The sequence below is a fragment of the Juglans microcarpa x Juglans regia genome, chromosome 6D (genome assembly GCF_004785595.1).
Source record: "Juglans microcarpa x Juglans regia isolate MS1-56 chromosome 6D, Jm3101_v1.0, whole genome shotgun sequence".
Taxonomy (NCBI): domain Eukaryota; kingdom Viridiplantae; phylum Streptophyta; class Magnoliopsida; order Fagales; family Juglandaceae; genus Juglans; species Juglans microcarpa x Juglans regia.
In genome coordinates, this window is record NC_054604.1 from 28,669,388 (window position 1) to 28,686,376 (window position 16,989).

Consider the following 16,989-nt stretch of genomic DNA (forward strand, 5'->3'; position numbering starts at 1 on the left):
CTTCATATTCTAAATTCAAATTGGCACTGTTTTCAATAAAATCTATTTTCTAACCAATCATATTGAATGAGTGCGCGTATTAATGCGCAGAATCGTTTATAATTAGATTTTTTCATATTTGAATTTCTAAAATTTAGACTAAAATTATATTTATTAAACGAGAGATTGGAATATTATGATATGAATATGTGTTAATCATCGAAGAGATCTAATTACAACAAAAACTGCTAGGTTTGAATTTTGATGCAAATACAAGAGAGAGCTAAAAAGCTTAGGATGAGGTAAGTAGAGAATTACAATTTGTGGAGGAAAAGTGCATTTTATATCCTAAATCTTTATCATTTTATTAACCAAACTATCAAAATGATGTTACCACTTTTTGGTAATTTGCAACATTGATGTAAAATAAATGAAAAATGTGACACATGATACAGTCTTTGAGCATGGTGTAAATTTATAAAAGTGATAGTTTAAAATACAAATTCACAATTTTGATCATTCATAGATAAGCAAATTAATATCCTATAACCCCAATTTCACCCATTGCATTGTCTTCTCAATGAGAAATTCTATTTGCAGTTTTCACTTAGAGATTGTATATGCAGACCCTTTATTAAATGAGAAAAAATATTATTTTAAGAGGGACATTTTTGTAATTTAAAAAAATTTTAAAGATAAAATTATCTAGACTTACATTACAGTCCCCAAAATAGAGACTGTTTGTAGTATTGCTCTTCTCAATACCCAATAGAATTCTAAAAAAGTCAAACCTTTTTTACTCCACAAATAATCTGGAAATTATTTTAACTTGAGAAATGTTGTTCTTCTTTCACAATTAATTTTGTCATTATCAGTGATACCTGTTGGTAATATATTTTAAGTGACATAGTATTTAATTGATAGTCACTTAAAATTCTAATATTAATAACTATAATTGTGGATAAACAAATTTAAAATAAAGAATAGCAATGACATTTGTAACTTTGATAATTATATATAAAACGAAATCAATGGATCTTAATTTGGACATTAAGATTGTTGGATAATGATACAATAAAAAAAATGAAATGTATTTTTTTTTAAATGATATTTCTCATTTTTAATTTTTTCATCTCCATTGTAATATTTATATAATCTTCGTTTATTTTCATAACACATATCATCTTATCTCATCTAATGATTACAATTTTTTAAAATTTTTTTATAAAATAAAATAAATAATTTAATTTTTTTAAATTATAAAATAATAATAATATTAAAAAAATATATTATTTAATTTTTAAATTTTATCTTAACTTATAACATTTCATTTCATTTACAAAAATAAATTAAATTAAATAAATTCACTTAAAATACATTACTTCAATAAATATTACCTCATATATCTTAATTTATATCATTTCATTTCATTTATAAAAATAAATTAAATTAAATTAATTCACTTAAAATACATTACTTCAATAAATATTACCACATATATGAAAAATATTATAATATGTTGTACTAAAAATTGTGGCTAGTTTTCATTGGGGACAGTGACACTTGCACTCCGTTGGCCCAACCAAAAGTAGGTGGTACAATCGTAATTATGAAGTCGTCGGCACCCAAACCAAGTACGAACAAAGACCAAATTTACGAATCGAACAGACAGAGAGAGAGAGAGAGAGAGAGCGCGCGCAGAAACGAGAGGCAACTTCCACTCTCGGACCGTGCCTCTTCTTCTTCGTACCAACGCTCATACCGAGGCAAAGTTCACCTATTTTTTTGTTTGTTTTTTATTCTTATTGTATATTTTATCTGTTTGATTTTTGTTTATGGTGTTTTCTACTATTCTTTGCCTCCCCTAATGGGAACTTTTGTGGATGAGGCCAGGGAGAGAGAGTGTGTATTGCGAAGCAAAAGTGGAAATCCCTATTGGATTCTGGAGTTTGACCAAGGTTTCATCGTGACCCTGGTGAGACAAACTCTCCCTTTTTGATTGCAAATGTAGTTTGCGAGGTGATTTCTGTGTTTTCTCCAAAACAATCTTTTGCGGATTTGATTTGAATGCTATGCTTTAGAAGTTAAAGCCTTTGCAGGAGAGTCAATGGGCGGTTGTTATGCTTAGTCTCCGTAGTTTCGTCATATTTTTCTGCTGAAAATATTAGATTGCTGCAAGAGACCTATGCTGGGAAATTCTGTTCTCTAATTCACGGAGTCGAGAGTCTGAGTGGTGTTATATTTTTAGCTTTTAGTTTTTTTCTTGTTTTATCTTGAAAACATTTGTTCCATATACTGAATTTAGAACACAATGGCGAGTCTAAATTTTTTTTCCTATTTTTGGTGGGAATTAGGTTATAATGGGTTGAAAGCAAAATATGGGGAGTTACTCTGAAGAGGAAGATGATCAATTTTATGATTCACGCGAGGAGATCTCTTGTGTATCGGATTGGGGACTGGATTTCTCCGAGGACAGTAGCTCCGGTATTGGGCACATAGATAGTGTTTTGGGTAGTTTTTGGAATGAGATTTGGACTAAGAACCCGGAAAGTGTCCAAGAACGCCGACATAGATTCTTAAAATGGATGGGCTTAAGCTTAGATTGGGATTCTGTTATGAGAGAGGATTTGGGCGGTGAACCGGACTACAGAATTGAAATGGGTATTGATAGAGTCGTGGAAAACAGTGGGGCGGTACTGAGAACTTCAGGTTTTGAAGAAGGGTGTCCATTAAGTAAGTGTACCATGTCAGATGAAGTGTCACAGACGTTAGAAAATGGTGTTTCAGAAGATAGTATTATGTGTACAATCAGGAATTTGGATGATGGAACCGAGTTCCTTGTGGACGAATTGGATCACAATGGAATGCTTAGCAGACTACGTGAAGTGCGTTCCAATCGATCAGTGAGTTTTGAAGAATTTCAGAGAATTTTTGGGCCATCTCCTTTGGTTCAGCAGCACTTGCGGAGAGAAGTTGACGAGGCAAGATATCTGGTTAATGCAAAAAAGAAAGTGAAGAGGGATTGGCTAAGGACACTAGGTGCAGCAGCCTGTATTGTTGATACTGCTTCTTTAAATCCTGGTGATCTGGAACCAACATTAGAGATGGGGATGCGAAGAGTTCGGGTTCATCCTTGTAGAAAGCGTTCCAAGGAACTGTCTTCCCTTTTTGCTGGACAAGAATTTCTAGCACATGAGGGATCAATATTGACAATGAAGTTCAGTCTTGATGGGCAGTACTTGGCAAGTGCAGGGGAAGATAGAATTGTTCGTGTGTGGAAGGTGATTGAAAATGAGAGATCAGACAACTTCGATTTTCCAGAAATGGATCCTTTGTGTGTATACTTCACAATGAATAATCTTTCTGAATTGGCTCCTCTTGAGATGGATAGAGGAAAACTAGGAAAGATGGAGAAATTGAGGAAATCATCAGATTCTGTTTGTGTCATTTTTCCACCAAAGGTCTTCCAGATATTAGAGAAGCCTCTACATGAGTTCCAAGGACATAGTGGAGACGTCTTGGATCTCTCATGGTCCACAAAAGGGGTTAGTATAATTTGGAATTATGCAAGTATACTTGGACTTCTTCATCATCTGTTTTTACATTGCTAGCATATTGGATTCCTGAACTTGATGAATATTAAAGCCTTTTTCATCTTTTTTATGGTTGCCACAGTTTCTGCTGTCCTCCTCTGTTGATAGGACAGTTCGTCTATGGCAAGTGGGATGTGACAGATGCCTACGGATCTTTTCTCATAATAATTACGGTGAGTGTCTTGCTGATTGTTTACTAGTATCTTTTACATGTACTTTTTTAACGTTGTGGTTTGTGTTAGCTAATCTCTATTTTTTTAAGTAAAATATATTTTATTAATACGTGTAGACTAATAGGCATAGCCTAAGTACACAGGATTTGTACTAGAACATCTAGTTAAAAGTAGATACAAGAAAATTAGTTATGAAAAAATAGATACAAGTAGATCATGAAAGCTAAGCCGATTGAAATCCATAGCAATTGCCCGGAGAAATAAAGTGTTGAAAGAGGTAGATAGGTGTTCACTTTGTATAACTCCCGCGTACTTGGGCTACGCCTATTCTCTTCTATTAATAAAACTTTACTTTACCTATCAAAAAGAAATAAAGTGTCGAAAGAGAAACTTCTGAGTTCTTCCATTGAGTGTTCCTTATCTTCGAAGTTCCGGTCATTCCTTTCCTGCTAAATGCACCACAGTAGGCATGCAGGAATCATTTTCCATGCTGCTGCGATTTGCAGGTGTTAGCTATCTATATTGGTGTGATCTCAGTCTGTTCTCCCATTTTGGTTTGAATCATTCACACTAATCCTTATGTTTCTATGATTGATGCAGTAACATGTGTTGATTTTAACCCTGTGGATGATGATTACTTCATAAGCGGTTCAATTGATGGAAAAGTTCGCATCTGGGAAACTGTTGGCTGTAAGGTTGTTGATCATATTGATACCAGGGAGATAGTCACTGCTGTGTGTTATCGGCCTGATGGAAAGGTCTGGTGAATTTTGTGTTCTCTCTGTTTTTTTTTATAAGTAACGGATTATATTTTGTGTTCTCTTAACTTTTCACTGTGAATATTTAACATGAAATTCTCAAGCAACCAACTTTTACAGGGAGGAATTGTGGGCACCATGACTGGGAACTGTCGTTTTTATGATATCATTGGTATGTATAAGACCAGGCTAATTTTTAATTTTTCTCTCTTTTCTGAGCAAAATCTATTTCTCTCTCAATAGTGTATAATGACACATATGGTTATTAGTCTTATGTCTTGGATGGGAAAATGCTATTAGAAATAGCTAACTGCAGTAAACATGTTACACAAGACAGATGCTAATGCTTAAAAAACTAGACACTAACATGTACCGTTTTCTTTTCCTGGATATACCAAAAAAGTGGAAATATATATATATTTTTTAATCTCTGCAGCTTATTAAGCTTTGTAGTCTGTGGGTAGAGAAAGAAACAATGTTTGCACAAAAAATGAGATGTGAAGTTTATTTGGTTAACCCTTATTTACTCTTTTGTCAACAACTACATGATGGGATGGTTGACTCTATATCAGATTAAGGAAATGTTGCACTATTGATTATTTCTGTTATCTTTATTTTTATGTTGCTTATTAAGTTGTTTTAGGTATCGTTTGGATTCGAAGATGAGTTAAGATGGGTTGTGAATAGTAGTGAGATGAGTTGTGAATAGTAGTGAGATTTGTGAGTTAAAGTTGATGAATAATAATGAATAGTAGTGAGATGAGTTGAAATAAGTTGAGACGACTTGCGAATACAAACCGGGCCTAAGTGATCCATCATGAGTTTCTGGGAAACAAGAAGGGTTAAAATAGGAGAACAGACTGAGATCACACCAATATAGAGCAACCAACACAAACCACAGTGGTGAGCTAGTATATCTAAAAGATACAACCAAACAATTATCAAGAGGCTAGCCTTAACATTTCTAGCATTTTTTATTTTTTAAGATGCATTAGTGGCAACATGTAGAAATATTCATGTTTTTTTGATCGGCACCGGGTGTCCGAAAACAGCATCCCCACTAATCTTGGGATTGAACAAGCTCTCTCGGCAAGGAGTTTCCCACAAGTGCACCTCGGGTAATTCAAGGAGAAAATCCCCTAGTCCGATAGCCCTTAGAGATTGTTTGCACCCAAGAGGATTCAAACCTTAAAAATGTTCATGTTGGTTGTCGTGATTATTTTAAGTACATTGTCTGCCTTAAATCAATTGTTTCACTTCCCATCTATTGTTGAGACCAAGACATGGGATGATTTAGGAAATCTGTCTGTGCAGATGTGTGGACTAGGGTTTTGAAAACATGAAGAAGAAGAATAAGAGCGGTTTCTTTGGAGAGTTTATATTGGGAAATTCTGGATGGCGGTGCCCTTTCTGGTACTATCCTAGGCTAAGCTCCAAAAAAGCCAGCTTATGGCCATTCTTTAGCGAGCCTAAGCCACTGGAAAGCACTAGTAAGCAGCTTTGTAAGCCACTGTACGAGCATCCCAAAGTCCAGTAATCTCGACGGAGATTAGGATGAGCTTTGATGAATAAAAGAAGAATTGGTAGAAATCAAACCAATTTTCAGACAAAGAACTTTAAGGGCACTCTTCCTAATCCCAGTCTGAGATAGAATAAGATCCGCTGGGATGTTTGGGATTTTAAGGCTTGTTTGGCAGCTGTTTGGTTGAGGAAGTATGTGGGGTTTTATATTTTGAAATATATGGAGAAGGATATAATTTGGGGTTTGCAAAGGAGAAAAGGAGAGAAGTTTGTTGCTGTCCAGGGGCTATGTGAACTCATGTAAATGGTAATAGCGTGCCAAGAAGTAGAAGAAAAGGAGGGAGGGAGGGAGAGATTAATCAACTATTTGTCATTTGAGCAAAATCAATGATATTCTTTTTGATAATTTAAACTTTATTTATGCTTGAAAGAGGTGTTGCCCTAGTACACAAGACGTATACATGAGATACACCGTGGTAGAAAAAGAGAAAAGAGCATAAAAAATAGAAAAATCGAAATGAGCAAAGATCCAGTATTACAGGGCTTCAAAGAAGTCTTTGAGCTTCCTGTGTACTTCCGGTATACTTGGGCATTGCCTATTTACGTGGATTAATAAAACTTCTTACTTGTAAAAAAAAAAAAAAAAAAGGTCTTTGAGCTCATACACTATCTTCTCTCTATCTTCGAAACTCTGATTTTTTCTTTTTCTCCATATGCATCACAACAAACAAGACTGGACAATCTTCCACAATGCTTCGCTTTGAGAAAACACTAGTCACCTCACAACGCAAGAAAAGATATCAGTCTGACCCAGTTCTTCTACACGTGAACTAAAGGTGTCGGTGTGGTTTTGGTCCAAAACCGAAACCGCACTGACTTGCTGAAATTGGGATCATCTCGACCGAAACCGGCCGGTGAAGGAGAAGAAAACCGTCGAAGTCGGTCTCGGTTTTCTTCCAGTCGGTTCACTAGCGTCGTCGGTGGCAATGAGGGAGAGAAACACAGTGATTCACAACAAAAAACTAGAAATCTTACAACAGATATCATTGATCTTACAACAAATATCATTGATTCACAACAAAATCAACAAAATACAAAACAATAGGCAAATCTGTGAGAGAAAGAGAGAGGGAGAGAGAACGATGCCGTTTGCTGGAACTGGGAACGGTGGAGAGGGATGGCTGGAGGCTGGGCTCGCTACTGCTGAAGGCTGGGTTCGCTGCCTCTAGAGGCTAGACTTGGAGGGCTCGAAGATACGCCGCTGCCGTTGTAAAGAGAGAGAGAGAGATGAAGAATAAGAGAAGACGCAGGGATGGGAGGGGATTAAACCTAAGTCTGAAACGGCGTCGTTTCAAACTTAAGTTTAATCTTTTTCTTTATGGTTTCTATGAAACATAAGTGAAATGGCGTCCTTTTTTTTAAATATATATAAAAATATATATATAATTATATCGGTCGGTTCACCGGTTCAAACTGGGATCGAACTGGACCAATGTTGGTTTCTTCAAATTCCAATCGCATCCTGACCTGTTCTATCGGTTCTATTGGTTCTATCCAATGTGAGATTCTCTCTAAAATAGTTGTTTACACAAAGAAAGTCACTCTCAAAAGGTCCTTATTTAACCAAATGGTCTTCGATGGGATCGAGAGATCATTATAGGAAGATGAAATATTGTGGAATGATTTCACTTCAACCACCCTAAGTTTTGTAGGGGCCCAACAAAGCTTGACCTCACCACCCTATCTCAACCGAATGAAATACAAGCGATTCAAAACGAACTAATAAACCCCATGTTCCAATCTTGTGCCGCTCTGATAAAACTAGCATCTATTCCCACCAAGGGCGGTAGGTTGCCTTGTTGCACATGACCTATTTAGGTCTCCGTGGGAGCACCTTTTAAGGAAAACTATTTTTTTTTAATAAGAAGTAATTTTATTAGAAATGAATGTGTAGGCAAAGCCCATATATGCATGAAGTATACCAAAGAAAACACCTAAATACATTCTAAGAAACAAAAAGCGACAACAGAAAATCATGAACAGAAGCTCTGTTCATCACTAAAGTAGAAAACCAAAGCAATAAAGAGTGCACAAAAAAGTCCCAAAGTTGCTCCAAAGTACGCTGCTTGTCGTTAAAACATCGATGATCCTTTCCATCCAAATGCACCACGTAAGACACAAAGGAACCATCTTCCAAACCGCATCCACTTGAGAACAACGATGAAGCCCATTCCAACACGCAAGAAGACCAACCACTCTCAAAGGCATCACCCAAGCCAAGCTGATTCTACAAAAAATGCCATCCCACAAGCCCTTGGCACTTCACAATGCAAAAGTAAATGATCCACAGTTTCCCATGCTTCTTACACATGAAACATTAATCCATAACTATAATACCCCCCTCTTAAATTTTTCAACGTCAAAATCTTTCCAAGAGAGACAGTCTATATGAAAAAAGCAACTTTGGAAGGCACGTGAGACCTCCAAATGAAAAGTTAACAGCTTATGGTACTAGTGAACAGTGAAATTTTTGCTCCCCTTGGACTTCCAAACATCCTATCCCCATCATTACCATCAAGCCTCAAATTAATGAGTATAAAAAGCTGAAGAAAGCTGAAACTTCGTCAATCTCCCAATCCTGAACAGCTCTAATGAAGCAAACATCCCACTGAAGCGAGCCATTACGACGAACAAGCAGATCAGATACAGGGGCATACTGATCTGAAGCCAACCGAAAAATAGCCGGAAACACCCTATTGAGAGCTCGATCACCACACCAAATGTCAAACCAGAAATGGATCCTAGATTCCAACAGCATAACTAACATGGCGAGCAAAACTCTCCCAGCCCTTTCTAATGAACTTCCAAAGACCCGTACCATAAACCCCGTGCTTCATTAGAACACCAAACGTTAGGAAAACTATTAACATTCTCATTAAGATCAACAGAGAGCAAGTTAGATTTGGCCAGATTGATCTTTAAATCATAAATGGCTTCAAATCATAAGAACATAAACCTTATTTTGGAGATGGTCAGCATTTGCATCTTAGACAATTGAAGTGTCATATGCAAACAACAAATGAGAGATTAAAAGCTCAGCTGCATTCCTTGATCCCACAGAAAAGCCCATCAAGCTTATTTATAAAGACTTAATTGACTATCCCTTGACCTATTAGGAGTTGGACTTCTAATTTTACTATTAAACTACAGTTCCAATAAGGCAATAATAGACTAACCTGGATTCAAGAAAAAGAAAAAAACAAAACAAAACAAAAACCCAAGATGCTTTAAAGCTCCTCAGAAGTGCTGGACTCAACTCACTAAAATACCCTTGATTTACTGGAGTTGTGAAAAGCTCTTTATCTATCCTTCATTTCAAAACTAACAATAAGTTTTAAAATGAACAAGAAGTCAAAACTGATTCGACCCCACACTATTCGTGGCTCAATCTATAAATTCATACAAATCTCACATCCATTAGACATTGTGATGGGTTCCATGCAACAAAAACTCTATATTATCAAAATTGGGTCGTACAAAGTGACTTTATTTATTCTTGTTAAGCATGCTTTTTGGGAAATGGTTATGAAGCTCAACTTGAAAATATTGGGAGATGAGAATACTGAGACAGTTTCTGACCAGCATAATATTAAACATGTTACAGTAATTCCAATTATGTATGGAAAGGGTGAAGATACCCTCTTTTGGCCTTGCATGAAGTCAGTTCAGTATATGCATGTCAATTTTTTTTCCAAGGCTGCGTCAGATAAGATGAATTGGTTGATAGCATTCATAGGCTGAAATGCTTCTTGGTGGGTTTTTAACTGCAGGACATTGGTGCTCTATCAGAATCGTACATTTTGAAAATTTATAACCTCAAAAATATAGTTCTCTCTATGTAAATGGATATACTTATTTTGGATGTACCATTAATTTATGAATTCTATCTGGTTCGAAAAAGATTACGTCATCGAGTGCTAGCTTATCTTGTTTTTGTTTGGTTTCAGATACTCGTCTGCAACTGGATGCTCAAATATGTTTACAGGGCAAAAAGAAGTCACCAGGAAAGAGGATAACTGGCTTTCAGGTTGTTGAATTATGGTCATGTTTTTGTTGTATAATTCCCACTATCTTCACTCATTTATCTTACGATACTAACCTAATTATTACAACTTGACTTGTTAGTTTTCCCCAAGTGACCCGAGCAAAGTAATGGTCACTTCTGCTGATTCAGTTGTCCGTATTCTTTCGGGAGTTGATGTCATTTGCAAATCCAGGGGTAGGCTTTGTGTCTTTAGCAGAACTTGCACTTCTTTTTATTCTTCAATTTGAAAAGGTTCTTTTAGGTGCTTGGAAAACGCTTATTTTCAATAATTTTGCAGTGTAATCTGCATTTGTTGAACGCCATGTTTCTGATTTTGATGAGTTTGTGTTACTTTCAATCTTAATTCTTCTTTTGTCCTCCATTTTTAGGTATTCGAAATGCTGGAAGCCAGATGTCTGCTTCTTTCACCTTAGATGGAACTCATATTGTATCAGCAAGCGATGATTCAAATGTCTACATCTGGAACTTTACACACCAGGACAGGACTTCTTCTCGAGCAAGGACTGTTTGGTGTAGTGAGAGTTTCCAGTCCCACAATGCAGCCATTGCTATTCCTTGGAGTGGCATTCAAACCATGTCTGGAACACTTCTGTCCCCAAGATTGAGTGCAGATATTTGGGGAAGTAGTATAAAAAGTGGGTGGAAAGTCCGCAACTTGGATGAGCATTCAAGTGAAAACTTGAGTCTCTCTTCTCCCGATTGTTTCTCTCTTGGCCGTGGCTTTTTATTGGAGTCTTTACCAAAAGGATCTGCCACTTGGCCTGAGGAGAAACTTTCTAATTCAGGTCCAATAACTATTTCTCCTGCAATGTGCAAATCCGAGTACAAAATCTTGAGGAGTGCTTGCCAGAGCATGTTCAGTTCTCCCCACATGTGGGGTCTTGTGGTTGTGACTGCAGGTTGGGATGGGCGGATTAGAACGTACCACAATTATGGGTTGCCTATGCGTCTTTGAAAATAGAGTTTGGCAAGATGGTCGGGCCGTGCATACAGATTTGCAACGTGCTGTTGAAGATCCGAGGACAAGATTTGAAGAGCCCTTGCAATTCTTTAACAAGGAGAATCACTTGTCTTTAAAGTGCCCAACAACTGAAACAAATGATTCTTGCATGTTCTGTGGTATATAGATGACAGCTATATGGTTTTCTGAATTTCTTTTTGGGGGGTATCAATTATGGGCCCTCATAGATTACTAAGTGTATTATACTCCAGTCTGGGCATGCTATGTGGCAAAGCTTTTTCTGATCTGACTGCAGTCCAGCCTAGGTGTCAAAAGGAGCCTAAGGACTGCTTTTGTGTTGGATTCTAATATACAGGTAAATTATACGATTCTTTGATTTGTTTTTTAAGTAGTGTCGGTCCAAATTTATGGAGTTCCACGTGCTTTATGGTCTCCTAACTATGATGTATTTTTTAGATTGCTGGTTTTGTCACCAGCATCTCTGTGGTTTCCTTTATGGACCAATATCTTATAGAGTGATGTAGCTGAAATTTTGTTCATTGAAAAGTGAGTTTTTGTGAGATGGGAGCAACTTCTCTCAGCTAATTTGATTTTATTTGTTGTAATAATTATTGAAAATAAAATATAAAAAAAAACTATTTGTTGTAGTTCAATGTGGAAGGCATTAGGCTTAGTTTCTTTGTTCCTGCCTGGTGAGACCCAATGATTTCTTTGGCAGAGTTGATGTTTATTTGTGTGCGTGTTCATTAGGTAGGACCACTCAGATTGTCATGCCATGTAACCAAAAAAAGGGGGGGATGGTTAGTGAAGCTGTGGAGACAAAATGGTCGTTTCATAAGTCAATTATTTAAATGAAAAGTCATTCGAAATAATATTTCCATTAAAAATTGGTTAGTTATTGAGAATCTCCCAATGAAGAGAAAAGCTTAGGAGTTAGGACTCAATACCATTCACTGTTAAAATTATGAGAAATTTTATTTGTAGTCTCTACTTGGGAACTGTATGTGAAAACATTTTATTAAATGAGAAAAAACATCAGTTTAGGAAAGATAGTTTTGTAATTTTAAAATATTTTAAAAATAAAATTATCTAGGCTTGCATTGCAGTTTTCATTTAGAGATTGTACCCCAGCATTTATCGTATTCTCGAACTCTTGCAGCACTCTGCTGACACAGTTGGGCGCTGATAATGAAGATAGCTTTGGATGTTTACCAAGAAAACCATAAAAGTAGCCGTGTTTATAAATTATAAGATTTAAATCTTTAACAAGATAAGAATGGCATAGGACTCATGAAGTACTCAGAGATGTGTAGTCTTCCTTTTTAACTCAGTATTGAGATTGAAGCAGAGAGTAGGTTTAGGTATTGTTTGGATAGTGAGATGAGATATGATGATTTTAAATGAAAATTGAAAGTTGAATAAAATATTATTAAAATATTATGTTTTAATATTAATATTATTATTTTGAGACTTGAAAATATTGAATTGTTTATTATAATTTTATATAAAAATTTAAAAAAATTATATAATAATGAGATGAAATAAGATGTTGACTATAAAAAAAGTCATTATGACTAGTGGTTGTGGTTCAGATCCCGTACGTACTAGCAAAATAGGGTCTTTCCAAAGAGGAAACTGCAAAAATAATAAAAACTGCAGGTAGTTCAACTACCTTTTACCAAACCCTAAATGAGATTTTACACCATGGTAAGAGATCAGAGGAAGAAGAATGAGGAAAAAAGACAGACTGTAAGTCTGTAATCGAGGGCAGAAAAAAACATGTCGGTCCTCTCTGTTGTGGTTACTGAAGAAGTTGCTGTCACGTGTACAGAAAACACAATTAGGTAGAGTTTGGGTGAGTTAAGCATTCTCATTGGGTCACTTATTAGTTTCTCTAAAATAGTTAAAAAATTCACTTCCTAAAGTTTTTTTTCCAGATCTTTCAAAAATCTCTTACATCTCATTTCCTATCATATCTCTATTCTATTAAAATAATACATAATACTAGATATAGTCATGAGTTGTGTAAGCACCGCATACTCCTTTTGAAAAAGAGTGAAATTCACCATTAACAAATGAACTTTTTCAAGTGGATCCCATATCTATTCATTTTTTTTTCAAAATGAGTGTGCGACGCTTGCGTACTTTATGACTGTAAATATCATTTCTCTAAACTAATATTTCTCAATTCTTTTCTCATTACTTTTTTCTCTCACTTCCATTTACAAACTTAACTACCAACTATTTTATCTTTTTCATTTTGTCTTCAACTATCACCTTCTACCTAATTTCATAAACACAAATCTATTATTTTTTTGGGTACAATAATAGTTTGTTATTATTATGGTATTAAAAATAATATTTTTTTTAAATATGTGTATTTTTCAATGCAATGGTATTTGTAATGGATAAATAAAAATAAAGATTATGATTTTGTCCAATATATAACGGTAATATTTTTTGTACTCTATCTTATAGTAACATTTTGATTCACATATAACGATAATAGTTTTTGTCGTTAATTTAGCGGTAACACATCTTCTCATAGTTGCAACTGTATTATTTTTTGTCATTTATCCAACGGTAACACATCTTTTTCGATTTGCAACAGTAATATTTTTTTATCCTTTGTACAGCAGTAACATATCTTTTTCGAATAAACATTAATATTTATCTTTTTTCTAATGTTAATATTTTTTGTCTTATATGTAACGGTAAAATTTTTGAACTTTTTCTTAACTACCATGTTTTTTCAAACGGTTCCTTTTTTGTGTATAGGTAAGCATATAACATAAGCTCAAATGGCTGCAAAACGGCTGTCTTTGTGAAAGTTTCACAAAAAAATGACTATCCGGATTACCCTGCTATATCGAGCTCGCTCCATTCACAAAAGTTGTGATTTTACACATTTATCATATTCAATTTAACTATCATCACAACCTAATTACAGCCTGACCATCATTATAGCCTAATTTCACATACAACCCCAATGAAAACCTCTACTAAGTAAAGAATTAAAACTACAAAGAACAAAGTAATGACAGTGAAAAAAAGCAAATAAGGAATCAACATCAAGAACCAAAAAACCAAAGCCAACCAACACAGTAATAAGAAAGCAAAACGAAGTGTCAGCTTGTCCAAATAGAAAACAAAGAAGCGTATATAAGTAAAATTTTAGATCATATTGTTTCCTTATTCGATTGACTTCGAAGATCCAAAATCGTTACCAAAGTTTACAATTCACAAAAGTTACGATTTTTAACTCTGAAATAGAAAAAGTTACCAAACTTATTAATGTAAAAAAATGGCAAGCTCACTTGAATATATTACAGAACATTTATCCAAGCACATAAGCATGTGAAAATCTTCATAGAATCATACATGTCGAGTTAGATTGAATAAATTATACAACAATTACACAAAACTGAAATCAAACAAGCAGTACAATGTCAATGGTAAGGTAATTGACAGTGAAACAAAACACATTAGAGTTGCATGTGAATTTCTTCATAGGAATCAAATGGCAAGCTAGATTTACTAAATTAGACATAAATTTCACAAAACAGAAAGGAAAGGAAGCAATGAATCCGTATGGGTTGGTCACTGACAATGAAACAAAGCATCTGCTATATCAAATTCTAAGCACATTGAAATGCCAAAGCTAGATTGAATAGCAGAACACATAAATTCGCAAAATAGAAATCAAACAAGCAATGAATCTGTATGGAATGCTCACTGGCTGTAAACAAAGCAGCATGTCAAATTCGTAGCACACTAAAATGACAAAACTAGATTGAATAACAGAACACTTCAATTTCACAAAACACAAATCAAACAAGCAGTATTTCGTGATGGGTTACAATTTTTTTTCCAAAACCTGTACAAAATTCGCCATTATAGAAACTCTAGAGAAGCATACACAGAAACCATTTTGGTCTAGTGGGATAGGATTTTTGAGATCTACCTCAACATTCAACAATGGAGTTACAAAGACCCAAAATGGTAGAACACAAACGAAATCAAGCACAAAGTTTCTCTCAAAGTTAACGACATGAGAGACAAGGACTGTGTGTGTGAGTTTGTGAGAGATGAAATGGTTATCGTGAAGTTTTTGTGTGAGACAAAATTTTACATGTCGTGAAAAATGTTGGAGGGGTTGTCATTGATGGACGAGTGCGAGAGAGAACCGATAGCAACTACAGTGTGAGGGACATCGAAGACACGGGAGGGGAAGAGAGGGACGGGGGAAAAATACTTAAAAATGGAAAAAGGGAATGGGGAACCATTGTAGCAAGCGTAAACATCAACCCTAAAATAGAGAATCAGGTGGGAGGAAGAAATGCATGTTTTTCCCAAATCGCATCTGAAGATTTGGAGAAGAATAACGTATAGGGTACCGGATGTCAGTGCTCTTAGAACATCTACATCCGGCAGAGGATAGGGAGCTGAGTTGGCTGCCATATTTAATTTTTGACAAAAAAAAAAGGGCTGACTAATTTTGGAAAACTTTTGGGATTTAAACAATGACTCTAAATATGGAAAGTACTGTTCACAACGATGTGTAGGTTAGAATTGCATCTAAAACTAATTAGAATTGCTTACGCATTGCGTAACAAGGGTGCATGGCATTGTCGCCGCTAAGCAGCTTTTGTTGCATTTCTAGCTCTACAAATTACAATGTAGATGCATTTAACTAATGTAAGACCACCAACTTTTATTAATACACTTCAAAAGTCAATTTTTCATCTAACTTAATTTAAAGATGTTGTCTCTTTCAATCAATGCATAAGGTTTACTAATAATAGATCATTTTAATGAAAAAGTTATAGACTTACAAATAAATCGATAAAAAGCCTAACAATTTGATTTATAACAATAAATCATATCAATTTATGAATATATATATATATTTATAAAAAATATTTTTGTAAAGCAAAAATTTTTAATACAATATATATTATAAGAAAAATGAGAATTTCTACGAATTATTTGTAACAAAAATGACTATTTGTGATGAAAATATACTTAATTTGACAAAAATAGTCATTTTGACATGAAATAATTAGCAACAAATAAATAGTTTTTGAATTACCAAGTGTGACAAAAAGAACATAAAAAAAATCTATTCATTATTTATTTTCTCATCATCCTCTTATCATTCTAGCTATAACGTGGCTTTAGATGATAAGTTTACAAGTGAAATATAATAAATAGCTTCCAATCATCTAAATATCACATCATAAAAATGATAAAAGAATGATAAAAATTGAGATGATGAGTAACATTACTCAAATAACATCATTATAAATGAATTGTCGCATACCAGATTATGAAAAGAGTAATACTACATACAATCGTGAAGTGCACAAGTATTTTATAGTCGTTTTAAAAAAAATAAGATTTATTATTAATAAATTAATTTTTTTTATTAATTTTTATATTTATTCACTTTTTTAAAGTGATTATACGGTACTTATATATTTAAATTTATAATTATTATTTTTCTTGTGAAAATGATTCGTTCTCATTAGCCCAGTACCCGCCCGGGGGTGGGGCGGCGGAACTTTATGGCTCCAATGGAAGCACCATATGATGACGTGACTATATGATGAAAGCAAGCCCTCGACCCACTCCACGTAATATACATAATTTTTTAAATTTTAATTTTTAATTTTTTTTTCTCTTATTTTTAAATAAATGATAAGTAGAAAAATTTAATAAATTAAAAAAAAAATTAAAAAATTAAAATAAATATAATATGTAATGAATAGTATATAGAAATGATGAATAACAATTTTTTTTTTTTTCCTCGGAGTGGTTGAGATATTAATTATTGCATCGTAAGAAATTAAGCTCCATTTATTATATATGGTACTAGTTTTAATTAGGACCTATATAT

At 34.5% G+C, this 16,989-nt stretch overlaps 1 protein-coding gene and 1 long non-coding RNA gene across 3 annotated transcripts; both read left to right on the top strand.

Moving 5' to 3' along the window:
* Nucleotides 1–1,596: 1,596 nt before the first annotated feature.
* Nucleotides 1,597–11,743, top strand: LOC121234798. Of its 2 annotated transcripts, none has more exons than XM_041130899.1 (8): nt 1,597–1,745; nt 2,334–3,524; nt 3,655–3,745; nt 4,346–4,503; nt 4,624–4,675; nt 10,032–10,111; nt 10,210–10,303; nt 10,498–11,743. In XM_041130899.1, the coding sequence occupies exons 2-8, from the start codon at nt 2,358–2,360 to the stop codon at nt 11,082–11,084; spliced, it is 2,229 nt and encodes a 742-aa protein (XP_040986833.1). In that variant the 5' UTR covers nt 1,597–1,745; nt 2,334–2,357; the 3' UTR covers nt 11,085–11,743. The 2 variants fall into 2 exon arrangements, with proteins under 2 accessions (XP_040986833.1, XP_040986834.1); XM_041130900.1 differs by lacking the exon at nt 1,597–1,745 and adding an exon at nt 1,771–1,954.
* LOC121234799 lies at nt 4,691–6,441 on the top strand. Its single transcript, XR_005934451.1, has 2 exons — nt 4,691–5,146; nt 5,312–6,441. It is a non-coding gene; the product is annotated as an uncharacterized LOC121234799 (long non-coding RNA).
* Nucleotides 11,744–16,989: the final 5,246 nt, after the last annotated feature.